This window comes from Oncorhynchus keta, chromosome 30 (genome assembly GCF_023373465.1).
Source record: "Oncorhynchus keta strain PuntledgeMale-10-30-2019 chromosome 30, Oket_V2, whole genome shotgun sequence".
In the NCBI taxonomy this organism is placed as follows: Eukaryota; Metazoa; Chordata; class Actinopteri; order Salmoniformes; family Salmonidae; genus Oncorhynchus; species Oncorhynchus keta.
This window is the reverse complement of record NC_068450.1, coordinates 22,373,403-22,387,249: the sequence shown is the minus strand read 5'-3', so window position 1 is coordinate 22,387,249 and position 13,847 is coordinate 22,373,403. Positions and strand designations below refer to the sequence as shown.

At 41.1% G+C, this 13,847-nt stretch overlaps 1 protein-coding gene across 1 annotated transcript in view; it reads right to left on the bottom strand.

Annotated features, from left to right (window-relative positions):
• Positions 1-13,847, bottom strand: part of sorbs2b (sorbin and SH3 domain containing 2b) — a 92,500-nt gene that overhangs the window by 28,736 nt on the left and 49,917 nt on the right. Inside the window, exons 13-15 of the mRNA XM_052486999.1 lie at positions 13,653-13,767; positions 10,676-10,762; positions 9,675-9,707 (exon numbers count right to left, since the gene is read on the bottom strand). Coding sequence (XP_052342959.1) covers positions 9,675-9,707; positions 10,676-10,762; positions 13,653-13,767 — 235 coding nt within the window. The remainder of the gene's footprint in view (positions 1-9,674; positions 9,708-10,675; positions 10,763-13,652; positions 13,768-13,847) is intronic.

The following is a 13,847-nucleotide window of genomic DNA, read 5'->3' as shown; positions in this document are numbered from 1 at the left end:
CTTCGTCAGTAAGGGGGAAAGCTACTTTAAGATCCTTTACCTCGTCAGTAAGGGGGAAAGCTACTTTAAGATACTTTACCTCGTCAGTAAGGGGGAAAGCTACTTTAAGATCCTTTACTTCGTCAGTAAGGGGGAAAGCTACTTTAAGATCCTTTACCTCGTCAGTAAGGGGAAAGCTACTTTAAGATCCTTTAAGATCCTTTACTTCGTCAGTAAGGGGGAAAGCTACTTTAAGATCCTTTACTTCGTCAGTAAGGGGGAAAGCTACTTTAAGATCCTTTACCTCGTCAGTAAGGGGGAAAGCTACTTTAAGATACTTTACCTCGTCAGTAAGGGGGAAAGCTACTTTAAGATCCTTTACTTCGTCAGTAAGGGGGAAAGCTACTTTAAGATCCTTTACCTCGTCAGTGAGGGGGAAAGCTACTTTAAGATCCTTTACCTCGTCAGTGAGGGGGAAAGCTACTTTAAGATCCTTTACTTCGTCAGTAAGGGGGAAAGCTACTTTAAGATCCTTTACTTCGTCAGTAAGGGGGAAAGCTACTTTAAGATCCTTTACTTCGTCAGTAAGGGGGAAAGCTACTTTAAGATCCTTTACCTCGTCAGTAAGGGGGAAAGCTACTTTAAGATACTTTACCTCGTCAGTAAGGGGGAAAGCTACTTTAAGATCCTTTACCTCGTCAGTAAGGGGAAAGCTACTTTAAGATCCTTTACCTCGTCGGTAAGGGGGAAAGCTACTTTAAGATCCTTTACTTCGTCAGTAAGGGGAAAGCTACTTTAAGATCCTTTACTTCGTCAGTAAGGGGGAAAGCTACTTTAAGATCCTTTACCTCGTCAGTAAGGGGGAAAGCTACTTTAAGATCCTGTACCTCGTCAGTAAGGGGGAAAGCTACTTTAAGATCCTTTACTTCGTCAGTAAGGGGGAAAGCTACTTTAAGATCCTTTACTTCGTCAGTAAGGGGGAAAGCTACTTTAAGATCCTTTACCTCGTCAGTAAGGGGGAAAGCTACTTTAAGATACTTTACCTCGTCAGTAAGGGGGAAAGCTACTTTAAGATCCTTTACTTCGTCAGTAAGGGGGAAAGCTACTTTAAGATCCTTTACCTCGTCAGTGAGGGGGAAAGCTACTTTAAGATCCTTTACCTCGTCAGTGAGGGGGAAAGCTACTTTAAGATCCTTTACTTATTCAGTAAGGGGGAAAGCTACTTTAAGATCCTTTACTTCGTCAGTAAGGGGGAAAGCTACTTTAAGATCCTTTACTTCGTCAGTAAGGGGGAAAGCTACTTTAAGATCCTTTACCTCGTCAGTAAGGGGGAAAGCTACTTTAAGATACTTTACCTCGTCAGTAAGGGGGAAAGCTACTTTAAGATCCTTTACCTCGTCAGTAAGGGGGAAAGCTACTTTAAGATCCTTTACCTCGTCAGTAAGGGGGAAAGCTACTTTAAGATCCTTTACTTCGTCAGTAAGGGGGAAAGCTACTTTAAGATCCTTTACTTCGTCAGTAAGGGGGAAAGCTACTTTAAGATCCTTTACCTCGTCAGTAAAGGGGAAAGCTACTTTAAGATCCTTTACCTCGTCAGTAAGGGGGAAAGCTACTTTAAGATACTTTACCTCGTCAGTAAGGGGGAAAGCTACTTTAAGATACTTTACCTCGTCAGTAAGGGGGAAAGCTACTTTAAGATACTTTACCTCGTCAGTAAGGGGGAAAGCTACTTTAAGCTACTTTACCTCGTCAGTAAGGGGGAAAGCTACTTTAACCTACTTTACCTAGTCAGAAAAAATGTGGGTGAAACTGGATATATGTTGAACAAAAATATAAAACACAACATGCAACAATTTCAGTTCATATAAGGAATTAGTCAATTTAAATAAATAAATTAGGCCATAATCTATTGATTTTGCATCACTGGGCAGGGGCGCAGCCATAGACACAGCCACTTGGGAGCCAGGCACAGCCACTTGGGAGCCAGGCCCAGCCAATCAGAATTTGTTTTTCCCCACAAAAGGGCTTTATTACAGACAGAAATACTCCTCAGTTTCATCAGCTGTCCAGGTGGCTGGTCTCAGACGATCCCGCAGCTGAAGAAGCCGGATTTGAAGGTCCTGGGTTGGCATAGTTACACATGATCTGTGGTTGTGAGGTCGGTTGTACGTACAGTACTGCCAAATTCTCTAAAATGACGTTGGAGGCGGCATATGATAGAGAAATTAACATTACAACTGCACGCTCCCTCAAAACTTGAGACATCTGTGGTATTGTGTTATGTGACAAAACTGCACATTTTAGAGTGGCCTTTTATTGTCCCCAGCACAAGGTGCACCTGTGTAATGATCATGCTGTTTAATCAGCTTCATGATATGCCACACCTGTCAGGTGAATGTATTATCTTGGCAAATGAGAAATGCTCACTGACAGGGATGTAAACAAATTTGTGCACAAAATATGAGAGAAATATGCTTTTTGTGCACATGGAAAATGCCTGCGATCTTTTATTTTACCTCATGAAACACGAGACCAATACTTTACATGTTGTGTTTATATTTTTGTTCAGTATGTAGCCTAATACTCTAGTAAACATGTCCACATAAAGGTCTCTGTCAGAGCCTATTGAACCAAAGCAGAAGTCCTAAATGCTGAGCTAAGACTAATACTGTCTCTAGCTAAGACATATAGACTATACACATTATCAAATTATATATTGTAATACTCTCAAAAGCAAACATGGCAGTTGACAATGGCTGTTGCCTCAACAACTGACTTGCCCGTTAACCTACTGCTTTGAATCAATGACATGACAAAGAAACACTATGAAAAAGAAAACAAACAATGGTGACTGTGTTCTGGGGAGTAAAAGAGACTTTCGGTAAACTTTCAGTCTTTTCTGAGAGGAGTTTCAGGCTTTCCTGAGAGGAGTTTCAGTCTTTTCTGAGAGTATTTTCAGCCTTTCCTGAGAGGAGTTTCAGGCTTTCCTGAGAGTAGTTTCAGTCTTTCCTGAGAGGAGTTTCAGGCTTTGGTGAGAGTAGTTTCAGTCTTTCCTGAGAGTAGTTTCAGTCTTTCCTGAGAGTAGTTTCAGTCTTTCCTGAGAGTAGTTTCAGGCTTTGCCGAGAGTAGTTTCAGTCTTTCCTGAGAGTAGTTTCAGGCTTTGCTGAGAGTTGTTTCAGTCTTTCCTGGGAGTAGTTTCAGTCTTTCCTGAGAGTAGTTTCAGGCTTTGGTGAGAGTAGTTTCAGTCTTTCCTGAGAGTAATTTCAGTCTTTCCTGAGAGTAGTTTCAGGCTTTCCTGAGAGTAGTTTCAGGCTTTCCTGAGAGTTGTTTCAGTCTTTCCTGGGAGTAGTTTCAGTCTTTCCTGAGAGTAGTTTCAGGCTTTGGTGAGAGTAGTTTCAGTCTTTCCTGAGAGTAATTTCAGTCTTTCCTGAGAGTAGTTTCAGTCTTTCCTGAGAGTAGTTTCAGTCTTTCCTGAGAGTACTTTCAGCCTTTCCTGAGAGGAGTTTCAGGCTTTCCTGGGAGTAGTTTCAGTCTTTCCTGAGAGTAGTTTCAGGCTTTGGTGAGAGTAGTTTCAGTCTTTCCTGAGAGTAATTTCAGTCTTTCCTGAGAGTAGTTTCAGTCTTTCCTGAGAGTAGTTTCAGTCTTTCCTGAGAGTACTTTCAGCCTTTCCTGAGAGGAGTTTCAGGCTTTCCTGAGAGTAGTTTCAGTCTTTCCTGAGAGTAGTTTCAGGCTTTCCTGAGAGTAGTTTCAGTCTTTCCTGAGAGTAGTTTCAGGCTTTGCCGAGAGTAGTTTCAGTCTTTCCTGAGAGTAGTTTCAGGCTTTCCTGAGAGTAGTTTCAGTCTTTCCTGAGAGTAGTTTCAGGCTTTCATGAGAGTAGTTTCAGTCTTTCCTGAGAGTAGTTTCAGTCTCTCCTGAGAGTAGTTTCAGGCTTTCCTGAGAGTAGTTCAAGTATTTCCTGAGAGTAGTTTCAGCATTTCCTGAGAGTAGTTTCAGTCTTTCCTGAGAATAGTTTCAGCATTTCCTGAGAGTAGTTTCAACCTTTCCTGAGAGTAGTTTCAGTGTTTCCTGAGAGTAGTTTCAACCTTTCCTGAGAGTAGTTTCAACCTTTCCTGAGAGTAGTTTCAACCTTTCCTGAGAGTAGTTTCAGTCTTTCCTGAGAGTAGTTTCAACCTTTCCTGAGAGTAGTTTCAACCTTTCCTGAGAGTAGTTTCAACCTTTCCTGAGAGTAGTTTCAACCTTTCCTGAGAGTAGTTTCAACCTTTCCTGAGAGTAGTTTCAACCTTTCCTGAGAGTAGTTTCAGTCTTTCCTGAGAGTAGTTTCAACCTTTCCTGAGAGTAGTTTCAACCTTTCCTGAGAGTAGTTTCAGTCTTTCCTGAGAGTAGTTTCAACCTTTCCTGAGAGTAGTTTCAACCTTTCCTGAGAGTAGTTTCAGTCTTTCCTGAGAGTAGTTTCAGTCTTTCCTGAGAGTAGTTTCAACCTTTCCTGAGAGTAGTTTCAACCTTTCCTGAGAGTAGTTTCAACCTTTCCTGAGAGTAGTTTCAACCTTTCCTGAGAGTAGTTTCAGTCTTTCCTGAGAGTAGTTTCAACCTTTCCTGAGAGTAGTTTCAACCTTTCCTGAGAGTAGTTTCAGTCTTTCCTGAGAGTAGTTTCAGTCTTTCCTGAGAGTAGTTTCAGTCTTTCCTGAGAGTAGTTTCAACCTTTCCTGAGAGTAGTTTCAGTCTTTCCTGAGAGTAGTTTCAACCTTTCCTGAGAGTAGTTTCAGTCTTTCCTGAGAGTAGTTTCAGTCTTTCCTGAGAGTAGTTTCAACCTTTCCTGAGAGTAGTTTCAGTCTTTCCTGAGAGTAGTTTCAACCTTTCCTGAGAGTAGTTTCAACCTTTCCTGAGAGTAGTTTCAACCTTTCCTGAGAGTAGTTTCAGTCTTTCCTGAGAGTAGTTTCAACCTTTCCTGAGAGTAGTTTCAACCTTTCGTGAGAGTAGTTTGAGTCTTTCCTGAGAGTAGTTTCAGTCTTTCCTGAGAGTAGTTTCAGTCTTTCCTGAGAGTAGTTTCAGTCTTTCCTGAGAGTAGTTTCAGTCTTTCCTGAGAGTAGTTTCAGTCTTTCCTGAGAGTTGTTTCAGTCTTTCCTGAGAGTAGTTTCAGTCTTTCCTGAGAGTAGTTTCAACCTTTCCTGAGAGGAGTTTCATGCTTTCCTGAGAGTAGTTTCAGTCTTTCCTGAGAGGAGTTTCATGCTTTCCTGAGAGTAGTTTCAGGCTTTCCTGAGTAGTTTCAACCTTTCCTGAGAGTAGTTTCAGTCTTTCCTGAGAGTAGTTTCAGTCTTTCCTGAGAGTAGTTTCAACCTTTCCTGAGAGGAGTTTCATGCTTTCCTGAGAGTAGTTTCAGTCTTTCCTGAGAGGAGTTTCATGCTTTCCTGAGAGTAGTTTCAGGCTTTCCTGAGAGTAGTTTCAGGCTTTCCTGAGTAGTTTCAACCTTTCCTGAGAGGAGTTTCATGCTTTCCTGAGAGTAGTTTCAACCTTTCCTGAGAGTAGTTTCAGGCTTTCCTGAGTAGTTTCAACCTTTCCTGAGAGTAGTTTCAGTCTTTCCTGAGAGTAGTTTCATCCTTTCCTGAGAGTAGTTTCAACCTTTCCTGAGAGTAGTTTCAACCTTTCCTGAGAGGAGTTTCATGCTTTCCTGAGAGTAGTTTCAACCTTTCCTGAGAGTAGTTTCAGGCTTTCCTGAGTAGTTTCAACCTTTCCTGAGAGTAGTTTCAGTCTTTCCTGAGAGTAGTTTCATGCTTTCCTGAGAGTAGTTTCAGCGCCAGGTGGGGCACTGCTACTACTGTACTAATAATACTAATACTACTACTACTGCTGTGCCTCTAAAGCTGCTACTGCTGTACCTCTACTACTACTACTGCTGTACCTCTACTACTACAACTGCTGTACCTCTAAAACTGCTACTGCTGTACCTCTACTACTACTACTACTGCTGTACCTCTACTACTACTACTGCTGTACCTCTACTACTACTACTGCTGTACCTCTACTACTACTACTACTACTACTACTACTACTGCTGTACCTCTACTACTACTACTACTACTACTGCTGTACCTCTACTACTACTACTGCTGTGCCTCTACTACTACTACTGCTGTACCTCTACTACTACTACTGCTGTACCTCTACTACTACTACTGTACCTCTATTACTGCTGTACCTCTACTACTACTGCTGTACCTCTACTACTACTACTACTACTACTACTTCTACTACTACTACTGCTGTACCTTTACTCTACTACTACTACTACTGCTGTACCTCTACTACTACTACTGCTGTACCTTTACTACTACTACTACTACTACTACTGCTGTACCTCTACTACTACTACTACTACTGCTGTACCTACTACTGCTGTACTACTACTACTACTACTACTGCTGTACCTACTACTACTACTACTGCTGTACCTCTACTACTACTACTACTGTACCTCTACTACTACTACTACTGCTGTATACCTCTACTACTGCTGTACCTCTACTACTACTACTACTGCTGTACCTCTACTACTACTACTACTGCTGTACTACTGCTACCTCTACTACTGCTACCTCTACTACTACTACTACTACTGCTGTACCTCTCTACTACTACTACTGCTGTACTACTGTCTACTACTGCTGTACTACTACTGCTGTACCTCTACTACTACTACTACTGCTGTACCTCTACTACTACTGTACCTCTACTACTGCTGTACCTCTACTACTACTACTACTACTGCTGTACTCTCTACTACTACTACTGCTGTACCTCTACTACTACTACTACTGCTGTACCTCTACTACTGCTGTACCTCTACTACTACTGTACTACTCTCTACTACTACTACTACTGCTGTACCTACTACTACTACTACTACTGCTGTACTAATACTACTACTACTACTACTGCTGTACCTCTACTACTACTACTCTACTACTACAACTGCTGTACTACTGCTGTACCTCTACTACTACTACTACTGCTGTACTACTACTACTGCTACTACTACTACTACTACTACTGCTGTACCTACTACTACTACTACTACTGCTGTACTACTACTGCTACTACTACTACTACTACTGCTGTACTACTACTACTACTGCTGTACCTCTACTACTACTACTGCTGTACCTACTACTACTGCTGTACTGCTACTACTACTACTACTACTGCTGTACTACTACTGCTGTACCTCTACTACTACTACTACTGCTGTATCTCTACTACTACTACTGTACTACTACTACTACTACTGCTGTACCTCTACTACTACTACTACTGCTGTACCTCTACTACTACTACTACTACTACTACTACTGCTGTACCTCTACTACTACTACCTGCTACTACTGCTGTACTACTACTACTACTACTACTGCTGTACCTACTACTACCTCTACTACTACTACTGTACCTACTACTACTACTGCTGTACCTCTACTACTACTACTACTACTACTACTGCTGTACCTACTACTACCTCTACTACTACTACTACTACTGCTACTACTACTACTACTACTACTACTACTACTACTACTGCTGTACCTCTACTACTACTGTACCTACTACTACTACTGTACTACTACTACTACTGCTGTACTCTACTACTACTGTACTACTACTACTACTACTACTACTACTACTGCTGTACCTCTACTACTGCTGTACCTACTACTACTACTACTACTGCTGTACCTCTACTACTACTACTACTGCTGTACCTCTACTACTACTACTACTGCTGTACCTACTACTACTACTGCTGTACCTCTACTACTACTACTACTGCTGTACCTCTACTGCTGTACCTCTACTACTACTACTGTACTACTACTACTACTGCTGTACTACTACTACTGTACCTCTACTACTGCTGTACTACTACTACTGCTGTACCTTTACTACTACTACTACTACTGCTGTACCTCTACTACTACTACTGCTACTACTACTGCTGTACCTCTACTACTACTACTGTACCTCTACTACTGCTGTACCTCTACTACTGCTGTACCTCTACTACTACTACTACTGTACCTCTACTACTACTACTACTGTACCTCTACTACTGTACCTACTGCTACTACTACTACTACTACTGCTACTACTACTACTACTACTACTGCTGTACCTCTACTACTACTACTGCTGTACTACTACTACTACTACTGCTGTACCCTCTACTACTACTGCTACTACTACTACTACTGCTCTACTACTACTACTGCTGTACTACTACTACTGTACTGCTACTACTACTACTACTGCTGTACTACTACTACTACTACTGTACCTCTACTACTACTACTACTGCTCTACTACTACCTACTACTACTACTACCTCTACTACTGCTGTACTACTACTACTACTACTACTACTACTGCTACCTCTACTACTCTACTACTACTGTACCTCTACTACTGCTGTACTCTACTACTACTACTACTGCTGTACCTCTACTACTACTACTACTGCTGTACCTCTACTACTACTACTACTGCTGTACCTCTACTACTACTGTACCTCTACTACTGCTGTACCTCTACTACTACTACTACCTCTACTACTACTACTACTGCTGTACTACTACTACTACTACTGCTGTACCTACTACTACTGCTCTACTACTACTACTGTACCCTACTACTACTACTACTGCTACTACTACTACTACTGCTGTACCTCTACTACTGCTGTACCTCTACTACTACTACTACTGTACCTACTACTACTACTACTACCTCTACTACTGCTGTACCTCTACTACTGCTGTACTACTACTACTACTACTACTGTACTTTACTACTACTACTACTACCTCTACTACTACTGTACCTACTACTACTGCTGTACCTCTACTACTACTACTACTGCTGTACTACTACTACTGCTACTACTACTGTACCTCTACTACTGCTGTACTCTACTACTACTGTACCTCTACTACTGCTGTACCTCTACTACTGCTGTACCTACTACTACTACTGTACCTCTACTACTACTACTGTACCTCTACTACTACTGCTGTACCCTACTACTACTACTGTACCCTACTACTACTGTACTACTACTGCTGCCTCTACTACTACTGCTGTACCTCTACTACTACTGTACCTCTACCTCTACTACTGCTGTACCTCTACTACTACTACTACTACTGTACTCTTACTACTGCTGTACCTCTACTACTGCTGTACCTCTACTACTGCTGTACCTCTACTACTACTGTACCTCTACTACTGCTGTACCTCTACTACTGCTGTACCTCTACTACTACTGTACCTCTACTACTACTACTACTGCTGTACCTCTACTACTACTGTACCTCTACTACTGCTGTACCTCTACTACTGCTGTACCTCTACTACTACTACTACTACTGTACCTCTACTACTACTACTACTGCTGTACCTCTACTACTACTACTACTGCTGTACCTCTACTACTGCTGTACCTCTACTACTGCTGTACCTCTACTACTACTACTACTGCTGTACCTCTACTACTACTGTACCTCTACTACTGCTGTACCTCTACTACTGCTGTACCTCTACTACTACTACTACTACTGCTGTACCTCTACTACTGCTGTACCTCTACTACTGCTGTACCTCTCCACATAAACAGTAGGGGCTTAATAACAGGCATGCAGTGGCATGTTTACCTCAACTATATCATCCAGACGTTTTTTAGGAGGCTGAACCCAGAGGCAGAGGATGAGGAGATGAGAAGGAGGAAGTGGAGGAAGAGGAGGAAGAGGAGGCAGGGGCATCATGAGAAGGAACATGTGGAGAGAGTTACATGGTTAAAGATCACTCACACACTCAGCTGTGCACCTACACAACTCTTGTGTGTACAAAGAAATAAACACTTGAGAATGCTTGTCCAAACGTGAACACAACACACACCAAACACAGCAAAAGTAAGAAAAGGATAGATGAATAAGCTCGATCAAGAAGCTACTGTCAAACATGCAAAAGCAATGAAATGAAAATGTGTTGAAAGCTCTCAGAGTGCTCAAGGAGTTGCTGTGAGGCAGGTCCAAAGAGTATATGGCAAGCAGTCTTACACACCATAGATCATGTGATTTACTCTTGTGCTAAATGACAACATCATTGCAAACATGCGTTCCACATCAGTGAATTGTGCAGCCTTGACCCTACTGCTGTGAGGTCTAAACAGTCAAGCATGTAAAACAACGACAAGCCTAATCACACCACAGGTCTGTGACAACACGTTGCTAAAATGTTGGATGAACTGAGCAGAAATATTACATTTTTAGTCCCCGTCAGTGGACGGACATCATCATTGACAATTATTATATATTTTGTTGCCCATTTCAGCCAGTTATTTCTGGCCTCTCTTCAGACAGAGGTCAAGTATTTTCCTCATCAGTGGAACAAAGACAACCACTGTGCTTGCGTCCCAAATGACACCCTATTCCATGTAATGCAATATCAAGGGAATAGAGTGCCATTTGGGACACCTGTGACATGCTATTATGCTAATAGTGCACAACACGTTCATCCCACTGGGGCACAAGCTTAACACATGGCCACACATTTCCCACCATGGGGCTGCAGTGCTAGCAGCCGCAGCCAGGGGGCGATACATTAGCACCTTATGGCGCTGGCTAACGGAGAGAACCACAGAGCCCTCACTTACCGGACGTCCAAACTCCAGCTCAGCAAAGAACTTATACCAAGGCTCATCCTCTAAATCTACCTCAGTAGGGTTTGAGTTACTAGTATTCTGGATTGACAGGGTGGAGAGGAGAGTGGGAAGAGAGGAAGGAGCGGAGGAAAATCAACACAGAGTAAGGGTGAGAATGATCCATGATAAACAGCAGAGTAAAATGGATGCAAATGAACAGCAACATTGGGAAAACAATTGCAAAAAGGTACTAAGTAATATATAATTACAAACAAAATAGGCATTGGTTTCAAGCTGAAAAAGAAAGGAAATTCACATGAGCACCACAATGCCTACTTCACCCATGCTCTACCAAGGGTTGCCAGCACACCGCTTTGACCTACTACTACAGTAGCTATGTTGGTGTATTGTACTTCAAACAATGTGTAGGCAGGTTGCTTAGGATTTAAACCATCGTAACCAGCCGAATTCATTCATTCACAGGGTAACCTCAAGAACACACCAGCAGAGGGCAGTAAGTCACCACAAAATGAACCTTGATCTATCCACAGAGCAGTACAGTACACTTTCACTGAGAAACAGAGCATGAATGCACTGCAGCAACACTCATTGGGAATCATCTCAACCCTCAGAAACAAGATATTTAAAATACACTTCTTGTAAGCAATAACACAGATCCTCAGTTTGAACTGCAATGGTATTTGTCCGCAGTCTCAAGCAAGCTTTGAGGTAATATAGCTTAGGGGAGACTGGGGTAAATTGGGATTAAAGGGTTTGTTGGGGTAAAGGGTTTGTTGGGGTAAAGGGTTTATTGGGGTAAAGGGTTTATTGGGGTAAAGGGGTTGTTGGGGTAAAGGGTTTATTGGGGTAAAGGGTTTATTGGGGTAAAGGGTTTGTTGGGGTAAATTGTTTGTTGGGGTAAATGGTTTGTTGAGGCAAAGAGTTAGTTGAGGTAAAGAGTTTATTGGGGTAAAGGGTTCGTTGAGGTAGAGTTAGTTGAGGTAAAAGGTTTATTGGGGTAAAGGGTTTGTTGGGGTAAATGGTTTATTGGGGTAAAGGGTTTATTGGGGTAAAGGGTTTATTGGGGTAAAGGGTTCGTTGAGGTAAAGAGTTAGTTGAGGTAAAAGGTTTATTGGGGTAAAGGGTTTGTTGAGGCAAAGAGTTAGTTGAGGTAAAAGGTTTATTGGGGTGAAAGGTTCGTTGAGGTGAAGGGTTAGTTGAGCCAAAGGGTTAGTTGAGCCACCCTTGTTTCTAGGAATACAAAATCAATAATTTGACCAAATAGGAAGAGATAATCATTTCATGGAGTCTGTGAAGGAAAAAACCACATGGAAAAAATGAAAAGCAAGTTAGGTCCAAAAATCTGATTTTGATCAAGTCAACTGAATGTATTGTGTTAAGAGGTTTCATGATGCTTGTATCTAAACCAATGTAGGTAGTTTTAAGATTGTTCTATACATCAGTTGGAGTCTTTATAAGCTTCAATATGAGGTCCTAAAACTAGCATGAAAGTGCAGCTTGTAGCTTTGTGGGCTATTATAGTCAACATGTTTGCTTTGGGGTAAGTTGAGCCTATGGCCACAGGGTAAAGTTGAGCCAAAGGCAAATTGAGCAAATTGAAGCGTTTTCTTCCCATGTGTAATGCAAGGCTTTATCGCTGGGATATTTAAAAATATATATTTCACCTTTATTTATACAGGTAAGTTCATTAAGAACATATTCTTATTTACAATGACGTCCTGGCTATGAGGTAATGACAGTGCCTGGCCTATGTTTTAAAGTGTTTAAAGTACAAAGTGTTTGTTTGGTGTTAAGCCTTTGTTAATAAACAATATTAAAAATGATTAAAAGGCAAAAACAGTGATTGTGAATGTGATGAATTGTGTTTGTGTTGAATTGTGTTTGGGAAATAAAAATAGATATGGTTTTAAAAAGGTAGTGGTAATATTTAATTCAGTACAGAAATGTGTAGGCAGCTTAACTTACACTGTCTCGCCGGTCAACTTATCCCATACCCAGAGTAAGTTGTCCCAAGAGACCACTTTTAATGGACAACCTATGTTTTCAAAACTGTAATATTTACATGAATTCTGAATTATTTCCAAGGATAGACAACATCCTGAAATATATGTAGATATCATTGTTGGAAATAATATTATATTTCCCTTGACGGAGTGATGCTGAATGTAAAACATGGCTAAACTTACCCCACTCTCCCCTACTGGAAAGAGGAAAACAGTAAATACCTTTGGTAGTCTAATTACACTGCCACTGAAATGAAATACTGTCACAAAATAAACTATGTTTCTGTTCCACGTAAGTGGCTCAGAACAATGGTGCATTTCAAACCACTCAGCTAATGAGATGAACCCTGCAGGGCACATGGTCTGCTGCTAATTACCTGCTAGGAGGAGTGATATCAACAAGGGCCATTTAGTTGAGTTCAAATGTCATCCCAGCAAACCAGGGACAATGCCTAAACATTAGCTAAGATTCCCATTAAGTTCTAGTTAGGGTTTTTATCTAACATTAGGATGACAACATCCCAAAAACATTAAAATAATTGATTATGTTAGAGGCTTCATGATACTTGTATCTAAACCAACATAGGTAGTTTTAAAATGGTTCCATACATCAGTTGAGGTCTGTATACACTGAAATAATGTTTTTTTATAACACTTTTTAAAATGTGTTTTGAATGAAATATCCTTGGAGTGTTCTCCTAACTTTCACTAAAATGTTCTACACATCATCTGTAACAACCACCACAGAACACTCCCCAAATGTTTCCAGGTAAAGAACGTTCTTGCAACATCAGTTGAATGTTTTATTCAAACATTATATAAATAATCTAATAATCAAATCTAATAAACTAGACAATATTTGTGTTATGAGAGCATTTACAGCAACCTACCGAATGTTCTGGGAACTTTCACAGAACCAATTTCGGTTTGCTGGGATTAGTTTAGTGGCGAGTGACTGGTCTTACCTGTCTCTCCTGCTCCAAAATTGAGGATTTCCCAGGTTCATAGTCGAAGATGCTCCGAGGTTCTGCACGATATTTCCTGGTGTCCACCTTTCTGTCAGGGGGTCCATATTGGTTTCTTGTTAGAGGATACAGAGACATTTTATTATGCAGTGGCCCACTTGTTCCAAAAGTTACCATGCTAAATAATTTCAATTA